General features: G+C 40.7%; 1 protein-coding gene across 1 annotated transcript; it reads right to left on the bottom strand.

Moving 5' to 3' along the window:
- Positions 1–1,481: 1,481 nt before the first annotated feature.
- IYD (iodotyrosine deiodinase) lies at positions 1,482–16,691 on the bottom strand. Its single transcript, XM_065679088.1, has 5 exons — positions 16,432–16,691; positions 6,909–7,103; positions 5,012–5,171; positions 3,726–3,882; positions 1,482–2,064 (listed from the first exon to the last, which is right to left on the bottom strand). Exons 1-5 carry the CDS (start codon positions 16,610–16,612, stop codon positions 1,882–1,884), a joined length of 876 nt encoding a protein of 291 aa, XP_065535160.1. The 5' UTR covers positions 16,613–16,691; the 3' UTR covers positions 1,482–1,881.
- Between the last annotated feature and the right edge of the window lie 1,357 nt (positions 16,692–18,048).

Here is an 18,048-nt window from a genome sequence, read left to right as displayed (position 1 = left end):
TACTAGAAACGGCCTTATATATGCAAACTCCTGCTGTTTGAAACTGAATTCATCTGAAAAAGTGTCTCTGAATGCTGTCATGGAATAAACATGCCATCTATTTTGCACACCAAGGCCAGGCAGCAGCAATTTATTTCTGCAGCTATAAGAGATTGCAAAGCAATGGAGATTCAGTTCTCTATTGATGTGAACTCTGAGTTAAAATGAACATAACATGGCTGATATACATGTACAGCAGGTATGAACTATTCTTTGAAATGGCCTGATATGACAGAGAAACATCTGCACAGAAGGACAGCTTGCTACAGCAACTTTAATACGCATTCCTGATAACTGGGGACCTGCAGCTTGTCAGGCTTGGCTTGGTTCAGCTCAACTCTCTCTCCCTGACTAGCTTTTAGGCCTGGCAAGCATGTACACATAGGTCTTCTTTTTTTACTTACTGTAGTTATAAAAGCTCATTTCAGACTCGGTCTGCACAGGAAACTCTTCCTGTCATTGCTGTACTGCTGAGGATTTGAAATGGGTCTAGTAAAACAGGTGAACACATGGTCATGCCTACTAGGCACCAGCAAAATGGTCTGCTGAAGAGAAAAATAGTTTTTCTCATTGGGTGACGGAGGTATTTACACCCCTGCACCTCTGCAAATTATCCCCTCCACTTGCTTAACAGACAGCAGATAGGACTGACTTCAGACAAGACACAGCAAGTTAACTCAAGCAACACCCAAAGAAAGCTGAAGCCAATCTGACCAAATTTGCCTGACGTTACATGCAGCAGAGAACAGGGTGGGAAAGGATTCCACAGAACAGAGACGGCTTCAGGGGCTGACATCTCTGATTTCAGCGTTCCCATCTTGCGCTGCGGGCAGAGCCGGCAGGAACCACAACCCCACGAGGGGGCTCTGCCAGCGCAGGCATCGGCAGCGTCCATCCTTCCAGCGAGCAATTCGCACTAGCGCCCAGCCACATCCTGCATGTAGACAGGGCTTTTAGTATAGAGCATTGCCTTTGTAGGAAGCAGTTTTAAACCTAAATATACCTGACTTGGTGTGACATGAAAGCATCTCTCATGTGTCAGGGTCTCTAAAGCATTTTAAAATCCAGGGTGTTAAACTGGTATATTTGTATGTATAAATAGGATGTTTAGAATAGTAGTTTTCTCTGGGCTGCTTCCAGCAGAAGTAGCAAATACAGGGAGCACATTAGATAGCTGCCATATGATCTAACTGTGCGTGGAACATGTATAAATAAGTGGTAACAAGGAAATTACTTGGACATCTTGATCCTACTAGATCTCCCCCAGAAAAAGACTCCTGTACAAGCAATAGTTTAAGAAAGCCTGGTGTAGGCAAGGGGGTTTTAGATCAGTCAAGTAGGGAAAATGCTACTATATATGAGCAAAATAGCTTCCTCCTATGCAGAACTGAACACAGTGAAGGGGAAGGGGAGCACACACTGATCAAGATAAGACAGCAAAGTTTGAACTTTTATATCTTTTAATACAACCTCCATTAAAATTCTGAAGTGAAAATAGCTGGGTAATGACAATCATGAAAGTATAAGGAAAATAAACGTTCAAGTAAAGATTTATCCCTACAATGCATAAGGATAATCGAGTGATGAATGTCATTTAAATGCCATTGTACGCGTCCCCTGGAACAACTGCCTGGTCTCATTGATAATAGCATCTGAAAAATGCATGGTGCTTGACTGCTCAATGCTATTGGTAGATTACTAGCACTAAGAGGAATACAGGTGTAAACTGCCAGAACAGCAGTGACATAGGAGGATGATACACAGAAACAGCAGTGACAACTTCAGTGGGCTGCTGGTTACAAGCTATCAGTAGGAATGTGCTTCTTCCTAGTGGCACTGGGTTCACATGACTACCATGATGTCTTCCAGCGGCTTTCGGGTCAGTGCAGGCACAGTAGCATCTTTCTTGGGATAGCCAACCGGGAGCAATAAGAGTAGCTTCTCGTTTGCCGGGCGCTGGAGCAGCACCCGGAGTTGGGGGCCACAGTTGAGAGGTGTGGAGGTCACTGTGTACAGACCCACGTTCTGCAGCAAGACAGACAGCAACAGAATGAGACAGAGGTCTGCACTCTGTATTTGTATCCATTATTTCATACAGAACCTTTACACATTCTCCTATTGATTAGCCCAGAAAAGCTGCTGTGTTAGACTCTGCTGCAGGCTTTAGAGCATCTGATTTACTAATAGCCTCAACAGTACCACAAAAAGATGCCTGTTTTGCTTACAGAGAAGTACAACAATGGCAAATTCTGCCTGAAATGTTTGTGTGCTGTACAGCAGGACTCTGTCTGCAGTGTTCACTGTAATGGGGGGCCCACGGCTACAGGCTTTGAGATATAGAAGTCAGCCAGGGAAAAGCGCTCAGGCAATGGGCTTCTCGTGTTAAGTGATCTCTACAATCTTCTGAAGAGAAGAGCTAATAGTGGTGGTGCTGAATATCATGTGTCCATGGCACTATATCTTTTCACAGGATCAGAGTTGTTAGATTTGGAAACGACCTCTGGAGGTCATCTAGTCCAACCCCCCAAACCCGTTTTTACAATTTACCACACTTTTTTGTACTAAAAGTCTTAAGGATCTATTTGTTTCCCTGGCAGATACATCATTCTACTTTCACTACACTAGTGGTGTCAATTAATTTCTAGGAGTTGGGAAAGAGGCAGCACTAAGGAGCCTATCAGTCCACAGGGAGCCTCAGAAATCCCACCTGATGATGGGCTGGCTCTCCTTGTCAGCCCTACTGTTTCTGACTAAGGCACTAGTGACATAGTGTTAGTTCTGCCCCATTCCCTGTGCACTCCCTTTGCTGCCAGCTCCATGGAGGGACAATACAGAGCACTGTGCAACTGCAGAGCAGCAACACCGCAGCAATGTGCTTCTGCACTGCTTGCTCACTTCTTAGATTTCGCGTATCTGAAGATCCCCCCAAGGAGCAGCAATGCGGAAAAGCAAGTGTCACTCAGAATGGAGGAGAAATGTCAGTTCCTGGCAGGAAACAGGTCTGACATAACAGGTGGCACCTTGCTGTTATCCTGCTGACAGGCCAAGTTAACTATTGGAATAGTTTCACTATTTAAACACTTGTGTGAGTACATCAGATGCAACACGCAGAACTGAACATGGAGAAACCACTGAGAAAATCCACTGACTGGTGTCAAACATGCTGAGCTTTAGAAATCAGTTCACTTTCGGAAATGCCTCAGAAAGACTGATTGAAATAGTACAGCTTCTTCTGTGAAATATGTCCCTGATTTTTTTTCAGCACTATGAACTGAAAATGATTTGGGGTCAAGCCATTTTTTTAGGGATTCCTGAAAAGAAGGGGACAGTGTGGCACTGTGCAGCTGTGCTAGGGTAGTCTGCAGACCCTGTCAGCCCTGTTAGCACAAGACAGAAACCACAGGAGCTAAAGCTTGTGCCAGAAGCAGAGTGACAACTCTGGAAGTAAGCTTCATTATGTTTTTGTTCCTGTTAACCAGAGAATAGGAATCGCCTTCTCAGACATAGACGCGTGCAGAATAACTTTAAAACTCAAAACTAAGATGTAGCTTCAGGAATTGGAGTAATCCAGAAGACTGATAATGTTAAAATCTAAATTGGGCTCCACCCTCATTTGGGCAAAATAGTCTTGGTATGTAATCCAAACCAATATACTGATTCCCAGTATGTCTGTTCTGTCAGCATACCTGCAGTGCAGCAAGCAGGATACCACAGGCAATAGAAACACTGATTTCATTGTAGTAGTGGGTCTTCTTTTTGCCATTGGGAAGCCACCCATATACCTGCTTGAAAATGAGGATCAGATATGGAGCAGTGTCCAAGTACTCTTTGATCCAGTTTGTTCTGCAAAAGAGTAATGCTTAAGACATTTATTTTGCAACCTTTGCACTTTCCTGTAAGTCACATTTACAATCTGCAAAGGGACACTAAAGGCATGGGACAATTACAGCAGTAAACTAAAGCTTAGAACACTTATTATGAAGGATTAAGTAGTATCAACTTAAATAAAAACATTTCTGACAAAAAGAAAAAGCTTGAACAAAGTTCTCTATTTCAGCAGATTCAGCTGAGCAGTTGATGCGCCCACTCTCGAGAGTGAAACTGCATAAAAATAGAAGGTAGGTCTTAACCTCTTATTTATGAACTGGCCTCACAAGCATTTGCCCTTGAAATTGTTTAATTCCCGGGATTTTGCAGACTTGCAGGTTCACCTGTTACCAGCAGTGACAACTTTTTCATGATTTTAGGGAAAACTGCTAGCAGAAAAATCCAAACCTTCTTGGTCTGAGGTATAAACCTAAATATAGTTTCAAGCTTTATGCACATGCTTCATTTGACAAGCCAAAGCTCAGGAGACATCTTCCCATTGTGTGAAGTTAAGCAAATCAGACTTTGGAACAATGAAATACTGCATAATTCAGCACTTGCACAGGGGCAAGTTGTGGGGTTACCTTAGCTGGCAGCAAGGATCCCAACAACTTAGGGAGCTTCATTTTTTGGAAAACAGCAGAAAAAAATTGGGACAAGCATTGTGACAGCAGAGGTTACATAGGAAAAAAAAAATAACAATGGAGCCAAACGCTTGGAAAAGTTTCAAGATGGAAAACGTATAATCCCTTTTACTGGAGGCAATTTTACACACCAGCCACCAAGGCAGGATTCTACATGTATTTTTAAGTTTTTCTTTCCCACATGAATCTTAGAAATAAATTAAAAGTGAGAGGGAGGAAGAAATGGAAAAGGATACTAGGAGAATTCAAGACAAGCTTCTTTTATCACTTCATCACAAGCAAAGGTTTTAAAAAGTAAGCTGGATATTTTTCAGCTTTGTTATTTCCACACACCCCCACCCCCCTTCCTGAAATTAAGTTGGGATGGAGGGTGAAAGTCTGCCTGAAAATTCCCAATATAGTTTTTCCTAGACTAAAACACAGCTCCCTTCAAACCGCTTAGCTCACTGAATTTTTTGTACCTCAGTCTTTTCAGGTCATTAACCCATCTGTCTCCCATCCTTTTTTTGTAGTTGATTTCTTCTTCTTCTTCTACAATCTCACGAATCTTATGTTTTAAATATGGATCTTGCACTACCACAAAGGTCCAGGGCTCAGTGTGTGCTCCACTGGGTGAAGTACCTTCGTACAAAACAGGCAAAGATGAAAACCCAGGAAGGAGGGTGTGCAGTGAGAGGTATCAGCTTTTCCACAAGGGCCCTCAGGCTGAGCAATGGCAAAGCAAGTGGATGAATCAGGTTAAAAAGAGGACTGCGATAAATTTTGGCAGACAATCCTGTCCATTTCTTTCTCAAAGACTGGGAAGTCCCAATTCAACAACAGAGGTTGGTACTTTCTTACAGCCATCTTACAAGAAACCAAAATCAGGGATGTATAAATTCCTTTGTGGTTGTTCCAATGAGGTAGCATTATGGTGCAATATATGGACACAGTAATGATATTGCAAAGTGCTATAACAAAAGCAACACACGGTCTGACTATGCATCCAACTCTGAGACATAATTTTAGCTGAAGGGCAAAGCTAATGGCTTTCAGGGAAACAAGGCTAAGTGACCACCCCAGGAATCTGTTGCTGACTGACAAAGATGAGGAGCTGCACAATGCTGACATCTGCCATATAGCATACAGGTTTGAGTTTGTTGTCCCAGGGACAGCTGGTGTATGTAGGTGTGCACATATTAAATCTGCACTTGCTCATTCAGCCCTTCTTGTTACACATCAACATCATTGGAGAATATTTTAACAGCCTAGAGGATGAAAGACAGAAACTGAAAGGTATAGTTATCTCTGCAGGCTGACAGATAAGAAAACTATTTAGATCTCTCTAGCCCCTCATACACATATAAAAAATATCTGAAGGTCTTGAACACATATGATGTTTGCTTACCTAAGCACTGATTTCAGTTTGAGAAATACTGAATAAGCAGCTTGAACTACCTTTTATATTAAAATGTGTTTATATTGTGAACCTCGAATCTTCTCAGGTTTGCCTAAGAACTGATGACATTTATGCTTTGCTTTGTTTTCTTTTTCTCTACACAGCCCAAAGCTTTCAGGGTTACTAAGTACTTCATCTGCACTCCAGGCTTGTTCGCTATGCTGCATTTGCCAAAACATGCTCAGTGTTTTAATGAGTCCCAGCTAATTAAAGGAAGATGGAGACTCGTTACAGTGCAGTAACAAAGCTGCTTACAGTTTTTAATGGGAAAACAACGTACCTCAAATGCTAAAAATGTCTGTATTGTTAATCCTGCTAGAGGCTACTGAACATTTCTCTAAAGTTTTCTATATAGTTTCTCTAGTATTTTCTATATTAGCAGTAGCTGGTTCATAGAGTAAGAGAAATAAGGGTCAAACCCACTCCTGGCTGAAGTCTGTGTTACTAAAGCAGAGATGAGATTAGTCCAGGACATGACAGTAATGACCTGAAACCCATGAATTCTCAAAAAAAAAAAAAAAAAAAAAATCTGACATTCAGTTAAATAACCTCCATTAGGGTCCTCATCGTAACACTCTGGCCGTATGCAAGAGGGGCCTGGAACTGATTTGAAAGGACGGGAAAAGTTTTTTGTTCTAGACTGAAACTTCTTTCCCCTAGTAAACCCTAACCATTTATGTCAACCATTTATGGCTGAGACAATTTCATTGATTTGTTTGGAAAAAACCAAACCAAACGTAGTTGTTCAAGGTGAGTAATTTCCGATCAATCAACAGGTGCTCACGCATTATGGCTACAGGTGAAACTAGGAGAACCATAAGCTAAATGCCAATTCCCTTGGCTTTTCCACATCACTTTTACACCATTGAACAGCAATGCTGATCCTCTTTTTTCAGACCTTGAACCACTTGGTACCATACCTGCTGTTCTGATGACATTATCGATAACCTCCCTGGGGACCGGCTCATCACTAAGAAACCTGACAGACCGCCTCTTATTAAGAAGCTCATAAAACATCTTTGACCTTCTAATCATTTCAGCCTCAGTGTAGTGCTCCGCAGAGAAGGGGACATGGGCAACATTTTCCTCAGGTCCTTGCCACTCTTCATCCACCTCTACGAGAAAACAAAAGTGGTTAGGAATTCTTTTGTTTACCTCTGGAGAACACCATTTATATCTTTGGCATTCACCACCATAAAGCACTTTGGCCTGCACTGGCATACATTCCGCTTCTATACTGCTATAAAGACAAAGTCTGAGGTTGCAGTTGATGCAACCCATTGATCCCTCGCTTCAGCTACTGAATAAACATGTTGTTTAAATACCAAGAGGGAAGCGGGTCCTAGCTGGCTGTAGTAAGTGTGATCCACAAAGAAGATATGGTCCTCTCCACTTCAGTCTGAAGGCCTGCCTGTAAAAACGGGTTACAGGTTGAAACAGTGGTGAAAAGGTGGCCAAACCTTCAGCCCACTTTTCTCAATCAGTAAATGCAAACATGTGTGTCCCTTTCTGAGCAGTCTAATCAGAAAAAAATTAAATCACTGACATTAAAAAGGGGACTTAACAATCAATAGATGTAAAATCTCCTCTGAAGAGCTGAATGTCAGTTTTTTCCATATTCATGTTTCATAGCAGAAGCACAAGTTTAGGCTCGCAAATATGACTTTGTGGTTAAGTTCTTCGGTTTCATGATACTTTCAGCATAGGGGGAAATGGATGACAGGCATCTATACTTAGGATAACAACATATCAAATGTAGGGTATCATGTTTCTTCTCTTTCATTTAAGAACTCAAAATGGTTCCTCATTTCACTGAAAACTGTCTCTTTGGGGTTTTTTTTAATACCACTTCTGTTGTCTCTGAGATCTCCTCTTTCTCTCCTACATTCCTAGAAACAGCAGGGATAGCATTTTTTGCAACTATGATGCGGAAGCTAAAGCCATTTAAACTTTACATTTTGACCAGTCAATAGTATTGAGCAATCTGCCACAGAGGGCTGAGTCAGGAAAAAATATTCCAGTTCTTTTTCAGTCACCGTTAAGCTATTATTCTGGAATCATAGCAATCTCCAGTGCAAATTCAAACAGCAATTATTTCTGTGTTTTAGTAGCACGCAGTTGCCTTAGAGACCAAGCTGATTTTTTGTTCATTTTACAAACAGCAGTGAAATATTCACAAGTGCGGCTCAGCATGTGAAAGAGACTGCAATACATCCAGTGTCATATGTTGAGTCTAAACGGAGTTATTCTGGTCCCTAAATAACTTACATTTCATTTTGCATACAAAGAAGTCACCCAGAAAATCTGTTTTGTTTAGCATTTCATGCCTGCATTAAGCACTCTCAGTCACAGTCTGCAAGGACCTGACTCCAGGGTAATGGGAAGCAGTGACCCATTGTAAAAATTATTTTTGTGGCCATCTTGCACACTCAAACTGAAAAAGGAAAAGGATGCCTCTTCCTAGTGTTCTCTTTGTGGTTTAGACTTAGTAAAGCAAATTATTTACTATTCAATGCCAACTGACTGTCTAAGATTTGCCCCTTTGCTAGGATTCCGGTGATATTCTCTTTCAGAAACTTTCACACCCCTATTTTTTTTTTGCTCTTCCTCCTCCACACTCACTGAAAGGAATACCACAGAGGTAAAAGGCTATGTTTACGCTAGCAAGTAGTGTGGTGCAATAGGATGCTGAGGGAAAGAGCTGCTGCTGGGGGCCCAGTGTTCAACATCCTACATGTTTTGGAGTGGTAGGGTAGCTAGAGAGGTAAGGCAGGGAGATGTTTAAAACTCTGCAATTTTTCCACCCATTCCATGCTGTGCATGTTACTATATGATGTCGTTTTCAAGGACCACTAAGTTAAACTGGTAAAAGCCAGTATGCGAAACCTTCCACAGACAGAAGTCAAGAGAGTGATAGCTGGCAGCCAAAGTATTTCAGAGAAAAAGTGGTGACCCAGAAAAGTATAAAACCCTAAGGGAAAAAATAAGGACTAGGGAGAAGGCAACTCATCAACCTTTTCTGACTTGGCTGAGAACTGTCTGGCCAGTAGAGAAATTCAGAAGGTGTCCACTGACATAGACAAGATGGAAAATCAGCAAGCTTTGGGACATAGCCTCTCCTGCAATCTCCTCGCAAAGGACTTACAGGTCTGGAAGCTAGCTGGCCTCCTACAACTGTCTTTATTGGTCCAACAAAACTAATTCTCCCTCCCAAACCATCTTGTATAGCAGTACTGAAACTACAGCAAAGATATTCATTGCTGAACTTAACTGAGATTTAGCAGTTACACAGAATGATACACATGTTAATTTTTGCCATATGTACTCATGTGAGAGTAGTTTCTAAATGGGAGAAATATTTTCCTTATGACAACAAAAAAACTTCCTGAAATCAGCTGAGGTTGTGTATTGTCTATTGGAAGGCAGAACCTGACCAGAAAACTATACTGAAAGTAGGTATTGGATTAGTGTCCTGGTGAAAAAACTCAGGTCAGACTATACTATTTATGCTTATAACAATGTGCCAAGATGATCATCCCTACCTATTTCACAAGTTTACAGTGTTGAGTGTCCTGGGAAATAGACTATTTCTAGCCAAGAAACAGTCAATTAAAACTCACTTCAGGTCACAAGAGTCTTTATGTGCTCTCACTATTTACTTTCTTGTGATGAGGTTTTTATCAAAGTTCAAAAAGAAGGAAATCATTTCAAGTTAGAGATATGAAGACTAGTCTATAAAATACTGAAAATCTTTAGAAAGAAGATTTGGCAAATCAGAACAAAGGATGGAGGAAATTTGTGTAATCTCTGTACCTGGTTTTGAAACACAAGGAGAGGAAAGTCAAGTAGGTGATAAACCATCAATACATACATGAATGTTGAAGAACAGAATGAAGAAGTGCAAGATTAAATTACTTATATGGGTGAGAACAGTAGTCAGAGAACTCACTCAGGTGATGTGCTTAATCCAGAGAAGATGTTGCTTGTTGCCAGTTCAGTGCAGAGGCCTAGACAGCACACTGGATGAGCTATAAGTGCCTGTACAGGACAAAACGTGACAGGGAGGGAAGAATGAAGATGCAATAACAATAGCAGTACCTGCTTTGACTTGTGCAGGAAGCATATCAATTCAAAAATAAGAAATAATAGATGTTGTGGTAGACTGTAAAGAAATAAAAAGTAGCATGTTGCTGTGGTTTAAGCCCAGCAGGCAACTCAGAACCACACAGCTGCTCGCTCACTCCCCAAGCTTCCTCCCCCCGCTCCCAGAGGGACACGGAGGCGAATCGAAAGAATGTTACTCCCACTGCTTGAGATAAGAACAGCCCAGTAACTAAGGTATAACACAAATCACTGCTGCTACCACCAATGATAATGATAAGGGAAATGACAAGGGAAGAGAATACAACTGCTCACCACCCACCAACCAATACCCGGCCTGACCAGAGCAGTGATCTAGCCCTTCCGGGTAACTGCCCCCAGTTTCTATACTGGGCCTGACGTGCTGTGGTATGGAATACCCCTTTGGCTAGTTTGGGTCAGGTGTCCTGTCTCTGCTTCCTCCCGGCTTCCCCTCCTCCCTGGCAGAGCATGAGACTCAGAAAGTCCTTGGTCAGAGTAAACATTACTGAGCAGCAACTAAAAACATCGGTGTTATCAGCGCTGTTCCCAGGCTGAGAGTCAAAAACACCGCGCTGCACCAGTTACTAAGAAGGAGAAAAATGACTGCTACTGCTGAACCCAGGACACATGTATAAAAAAAGGCTTGGTTTTTGAGATACACTGTCTTCTGTGATAGTGTGAAGCCTACAGAGGCCCCCAAGGTCACATCAGATCAGGACACACTTTTAATAGAGACACATTGCCTCAACTACATCATTGTTATTAAGTATCCATCAGAAGCATAATTTTCTAGGTATAGAATGAAGAGGAAATATTAAGATAATACTAGAAAACAGGCTTCCTAGCTGAAGCATCCAATACCTTAATCAAACAACCTGTTCTTCTCTTGGTGCAGTGACTCTCTTTGCTTTGGTTTCAGTGAGAAGGGAGGACCTTACAAAAATAAAACCCCAAAAGGCACCACTAAAGTGACATTATCAGTTGATTCAGTTTAATTGACAGAATCAAAGGCTGAGGAAAAGTAGGCATATAACTGTGACTTTCAGTTTTTAAGGGAACGAACTTGGGGAACAAAAGGGATTAAGGAAAATTAAGCTGGAAAACTCAGACTGGAATTCAGGGATCCGGAAGCAGAGAAATTTGGCATTTCTCTAAATCAAGAAGTATAAAAATCATCTCAAATGTAATTGGTTGAATAAATATCTCACTTAAATGATCTATAGGCAACTAGGAATGGAAGAAAGGGATTAGTTAACACAGAAACCTACACCTCCTAAGACAGGAAGTATAAAACTTGCAGTATTACCCAAGGTAAAGCCAAGTTAAATTTTGAGAGGTTTGTTTACTTCTTTTGAATCGTTTGGTTTGGGGTTTTTTTTCCCCCATCATATAAATAGAAGAGAAGAAAAGAAGTGAAAAGTGAAACTGCTTTGTGGTCAGGATCATTCAACTTAACAACATGGTGAAAAAAGAAATCTACATTCAAAGATTCTGAACACAGGACAAAGTTGAGGTGACTTGAGAGAATCACTATATCTAAGCTTTGTAAGCAAAACTTTAAAAACCTTAATGCACTCGAAAGTGGGAATATTGGCTGAGGCAGGAGAGCCCAGAAGTGAGAGAACTGACACACAAAGCCAAAACCCAGCTGACAATTTAATTATTTTTTTAATAAATTAAGCTATTATTTGTTCTCTGACACCATGTGTCTACCATTCATTCTTAGCAGTTAACATTATCCATATGCTAAGCTAAAATCATTATCAGCACCATCTGTTTAGTGCATATTCTCTATATCTTTAATTGCTGTGTTTAGACATATTCCTGTTTGTATGGTCACATTATACAATACTACAAATGTCTTGTTTACATCACATGTGTTGCATCATTTGATGGACAACAGACATCCTGCTAGTCAGTCTATTACCTTCCAATATTCCAAAGATTGCCATGAACTCTGTTGTACATTACAATAATCATCAGTCTTCCTGCTTTTTAAGCAAACCTGGAAAGGTTTTGGCTCAGACATCCCAAGTGAAATCTCACTTTAAAAGTGTTATTTCTCTAACTCTATCAGAAACTCCTCTCTGGATACATTTTAGGATTATGTTTGTGTTGTTCTCAGCAGTTCATATGGGAAGTTATAATGAGCCTACAAACGATGTAATCATTTTGCCCCAGTGTGTAGCAAAAATTCTTATAAGTAGTATCTAATAACATACACTGAAAACAATGACTTGTCGTTTAATTTCTGTTGACCACTAATTGCATATATACTGACACTTCCCTTTGTTGTTGGCTCCCAGTTATAAGTCATTAAGAAATTTCTCTTGCACACTTCTTGGTTTTATGAAACGACCACTTGATAGTATTATCAGTTGATCCTGAATCTGATCCTTGGGAAACCTCAGCTGAAACCTCAAGTCAAGACTAATGTGTTTACTTTCCAAACTAGCTCTTCCAGTTTCTTCTCTAAGGAATTGCTTTCTATGCATAGAATTCCTCTCCAATCTTCTTTTCCAGTGTGAAGACACGATGCATAGAAAAAAATTAAACACACATAAAGACAGCTTTCAGATCTTTGGACTTAAAATGCTGGGCAACTGGTCTTGCTTTTATGGCTTGATCAATGGCAGACTACTACATAATCTGCCACCACAGGAATCCCAGTCCTGAATCCAGTCCTGAACTGAGTGCACAGACTAACAGAGATGGAGTGACTTACTAGTGAGTTATAAATAGTGGTTGGCAGGCTGATCCCGAAAACCTCAAGAGTTAATCAGGGATCCTAAGCAGAAGAAGTATCAAGAGGCAGACCCTGGAAGAAAAAAGCCAGCACAAAAATATTGTGAAAATTGCCTCAAAGTGGAATATAGTTGCAGAAGGTTCTTAAGATCTTCAGAGGAATGGAGCAGCTGTTTCATAAAGAGATTTGCTGGTTTATGTAGTAAAAGGAAAGCTGAGAGGTAATCTGTTTGCTGTCTATAAACCACAGGAGGATATACACCAGGGCTGGAAAATAATACGATAATACAATAATGTATCTTCTCCACATAAGTCCTGTGTTCCTAAATGACACAAAGTATGAAGTGTCATTGAATTGGAAAATTCAATGCTACCACCTCATTTATGTGAGTAGTAGTAATAAAATATATGGGAATCTTTTGAACTTGCAGAGAGAAATCCTTTAAGTGGGAGACATCTATTCTAAGTATCACAAGCAAGAAGCAACGCACTTTCAGAAGAGACGGAACTTTTGGGCCTTTGTATATTGCTTTCTAGTCCTTGAGTGCATCACCAAAGTCCCCACAACTAAATACACAGCAATAAAATGCCTTTGCTATTAATCTTTGTAACTGATCCCCAGGGTAACAAGGATACAAATTAAATTCAACCTCATTCTCCACAGCACTGTAAACTGTGTGTTTACCTTGTCTGTCAATTGTACTGATCTGAATATACAACCAAGAAAGTGACCAATATACAATAAGCTCCCTGAGCTAAAGACTGAACTTGTCTTTGCAACAAACGAGATCTAATTGTGAAAACCTGAAGCAGTGGGAGATGAGGCATCACCACTTTGGGATTAGATGCCCACCACTAGAAGACAAACCTTGTGATTCCTCATCCAAGACAAGGCTGAAGAAATGTCTTTTTCATCCGTATCTAACTGATAACCACACATGCTCTAATGCAAGACACAGCCAGATAAACACACGCATAGCCCATTCTTGCCACAGCCAGATAAACACACGCATAGCCCATTCTTGCCAATCCACAGCACAGCAATCTCTCATTCTGGATCTCGTAAATGAAGGAAAAAGTTACAGGACAGATGGGTATGCAAACAAATCTGAAGTACTGCCAGTTAAAGCACTAAACAAATGGACTGAGTGAATGCTTTCCACTTAACCAAAGAACTGGGTTTCTGGCTGCTCTGAAAAACATCCTTCTCTTCAGCTACTGAAACAATAACACAGACAAGCTTGGGAGCACTTGGCCCTCCCCTTCAACCTTTACTGTTAATAAGTGACTCTACTGAATCTCTCCAAGCAGTTCATCTAATAACATTGAATGCTTTGCTGCTCAAAGGTATGCCCCTCTCAGGGGCAGCATCCCTGCTGGTGCCACTTCAGGGAATGTTCACGGGGCTGATGTTGCCTGAGTAAGTTCAGTGTTTTTCTTACCAACCACTTCACTCTCTTGGCAAAGCACTCTCACCTTGGTCATGGAAACATACTGAAAGACTTGGTCTTCAGCCACCCCTTCCTGTCAGGGGGCTGTTCAAAATTCGACTCGTTCACCTACAGCAGCCCTGGATTCTAGCTTCAGATAAGACCTTAAAAATGTTTGGTCTCACCTAACTCAAATGCTTTTCAAAGGAGCTTTATCTTTAAACACAAGCCAGCTTGAGACATTAAAATAGAAATGAGCTTTTCTGATAAAGTAAGATACATTAGTACAGTAGAAGAATTTACACAGCAGGTAAAATATTCTTTTCTAGAAAGAAAATCTCTGTTTAAATCCATGTTTCTGTTTCAGCATCTAGTGCAGTCAGTGAAAATTTTAACACTGACAAGGTGAATATGTTTTGATCCTTAATTACAGCATTAGCAGAGTAGCAGATCCTTACCATAGTCTCTTCTCACTTAGGCTGGGCTCTCCACAATTGAAGAAAAACTTCCCTAAGCATGATGCAATTATTTTAATTTTTCTAGAAATTAAAGACATGCCTATATGCAAAGATGTTGGTTTGAATCACGCACCATTAAGGGAAAGATGATTCTTTACATAGCAAGAAAACTTAACTTCACGTTGGATGGCATGATAACTTGAGAGAGGTCTTATTTAAAAATAAATACATCTCGTCTGAGTTATAGCAAACTAGTACAGTTTGGAATTTAGCACCTGAGTAAAAGGGAAACAGCTAAGACCTAAAAGAATAATATGTTACATATGGAGCTGTGGCAGTGAGGCTCCTTACTAAGAGTCACTAGGGTTGTTTAGAGGATCTAAATTTTTTAACTGATAGAAACAGCTGTAGTCAAAGATATGTGTCAGTGATAATTCATAGATTATAACTTGAACTATCCACAGGAATTTTAGTTTGCAGCAATTTAAATGAACAAGTAAGCTATTAGTGAGAAAAGAAATATGGAGTAATTTTATAGAGAATCTATTTTGCATTGAACAAAGAAGGATACAACATATGAAGTAATTTTTAAAGACTTTTTGAATACTTGGGAAATAGTCAACATGGTTTAAAATGTTCCGAGTATCAACTATTTCTGGAAACTGATAAAGAACACTAACACAAAGTACACTGAACACTGAGAAATAAAGAGAAAGAACAGTCCTTAGAAATAGGTCTATGGGCAGAAAATCAATGTAAGTTTCAAGATTTCTAGAAGCAGACAGAGAATGTGTCATTATGGGACAAAAAACACACAAAAAGCCTTTGAAACTAGCTTTAAAAGAAAAAAAAAATCCTACATTATCTGCAAGATAAAAATCTACAAATTTCTTTTCCTATGAAGTTTTTAATTTCACAAAGAAATAAATGGAGCTTATGGAGGACAGTCAGGGAGCAAAAAGAAGGAAGGACAGATTTTGTGCTCAGACTTTTGTTCAAGCTGTGCATCAGAAATCACTACTGAAAAAAAGAGGCATTCTATACAGGTTCAAATATGCAGCTGGGTAAACAGCACCATTACCATATTTTGTTCTTAAATATTTGATCAACTCAGCTCCCAAATGATCCCACTTCCAATCCAGCTAAAACTCTTATGGACATCCTCAGAAGTCACAAATGAAAGACTTCTGTAAGAAGTGTGAGAAACCCACTTCCAACTTTTCTAGGGGTGCTGAGACCAAATATGTAGCACTTGGTGGTAAAGCGGGATGAGACTACAAAATCAGCTTGCAGATAGAAACTCTCTGTTCAGGTCTACACCTTGCTCACATTAGTGAGGCCTGGGAAAAAGGTGGGGGGACCTCAGCGGTGTCTCCTTTCTTTCCCTACATTGTCCCTCATACATCTGATATTTGCTGTGCAAAGCGACAGACAGAAGCCTTGGAAAATCCATTTTCCTTTTGCATTCTGACATGCCAGATCTGGAGGAAATTGAGATTTACATCAAGAGTGACACAACCTGGGGACAGCCTCCTTCCAGGGAGATGAGAAGCTCAAGACACAGCACCAGTGTAGCACTATGTATTACTATCACTACAGAGAAGTCCAGAAGATAGCATCTCCCTTATTCATATCAGCAGATAAAATTCAAACAACAAAAGTGTTCAGATGCATAAATTTTTCCTTACCTTCTTCCTCTAAGTGGTGGTCTGTGCCATCTTTCAAATCTTCATCCACCCATGGATAAGATAGAGGCCTGCTTTTAGTCTCATGTTTTTCTTTCTCTCCATTAGTCTTCTTCAGTATTACCCCAATCAAAATACATATAAGGGCTATAAAGACTGGGGTTAGGGAAGAAAAGAGTGCCATGATTATGGAAATGCGGAGTCTTCCTTCCAAGTTCAGTAGTTTCCTTTGTAAAGGGAAGAATAGAACGGCAGTAAGCAGAAAGGGGTGGGCCCAAGGTTCAGTCCCTGACCCTATCCAGCTTCTGTTTTTTGGCCACCACGCCTACAGTCTCATCTGTGATATGCTCTGGCTCTTAAGCAGACCCAGGTTTATATGTTTTCAGGGAAGAAAGTGCTAATAAACAGCCAGCAGAGGCACAGACCATTTACAAATGCATAAATGCTGTAGAGTGCAATATGAAAAAAAAGTCATCCAAAACACCAGGCTAAGGCAAAGACTTCTCCCCTGTATTTTTATTGTTACTGAGATCCCAGTAATCTTCCATGTTACAATTGTGAGAAAGAACTGAGCAGGAATGTGACTTTTAAAAACTGACGGGATCTCTTCAATGTTTAACTCTTAAAATCAGTCATAGTGCAGGTATTCCAGGAAATCCAAGTATCACCAATTGACTGTCAGCTTGCAGCTCCACCCTTGGCTATATGTAAACAGGTCAATAAAACAGATAAGCAGCAGCGTTACCTGTGTGTGAAGCATGAATGAGATGATTCACAGAGTATTTGTCCTGTATTTGTCCTGGATGTTCTGGGAGAATTAAAAAGAAGAATTCAGGGAGTCAAAGTAAGAAATTTTTAAGGGCTGAATACCTAAGCTGCAGTGAACTTTAAAACTACGATTCTGCTATCTTATCAGTGGAAAGATTTGAAAGTGATAATATCCCGGACTAATCCAAGAACGGTCAGTGTCTAAGTACTTAACCCATTTTTTACCTCAGCCAGCTGCTTGGGAACTGAACCAGCAGAGCAGCACTGAATTAATGCATTTATCTGGGATTTTTGGAACATACTGAACAATGAAATGCCAGATGACAGTGGGTTCTGAGGGGTATACTGGAGAGCAGGTTACAGGGGTACTGAGTGCATACAAGTGCCAGCACCTAGCTAAACAACAGCCCTGTCAAACCTTATGTGATGCTACGTAAGGCTACCTCTGAAGTCTCATTAAGAGATTCAAATGTATATTAACCATGGCAAGTTAATATGCATTTCGGATAAGCCCACCCAGGGTAAGTGGAAGCAGTCATAGCTGTAACCATTCCAGGAGATGACATCTCCCAAGGCCCTGGCACATTATGCACTGCTGGGGAGCACTGCAGGTCCTGCCTAAGGCAACCCCCATTTCCTTAATGTGGAAACCAGGGCATACAAGGGGAGAGAAGTTGGTGTATGCAGGCTCCATCTGGACAGGTTCTCGGTTCATACCCTAGTCACTCACATCTCTCACCTCACTGGTTCTGCAGCACTGGACAGCCTTACTAGTCCCATTTGACACTGCTGCTCCAAAGGCTCCCATGCCTGAGCAAATACTACCTGGATGAAGCACACATTAATGACCAG

This window comes from Lathamus discolor, chromosome 5, assembly GCF_037157495.1.
Source record: "Lathamus discolor isolate bLatDis1 chromosome 5, bLatDis1.hap1, whole genome shotgun sequence".
Taxonomy (NCBI): domain Eukaryota; kingdom Metazoa; phylum Chordata; class Aves; order Psittaciformes; family Psittacidae; genus Lathamus; species Lathamus discolor.
This window is presented reverse-complemented; position numbering and strand designations above follow the sequence as displayed.

What these genes read in the sequence shown, in the direction of transcription:
- IYD (XM_065679088.1), bottom strand. Translation starts at nt 16,612, where the DNA reads ATGGCACTCTTTTCTTCCCTAACCCCAGTCTTTATAGCCCTTATATGT. An exon ending in AATGACCTGAAAAGACTGAG is followed by an intron (nt 3,883 to 5,011) that starts GTACAAAAAATT and finishes ACTCTTTTGCAG; the next exon opens with AACAAACTGGATCAAAGAGT. An exon ending in TCCTGCTTGCTGCACTGCAG is followed by an intron (nt 2,065 to 3,725) that starts GTATGCTGACAG and finishes GTCTTGCTGCAG; the next exon opens with AACGTGGGTCTGTACACAGT.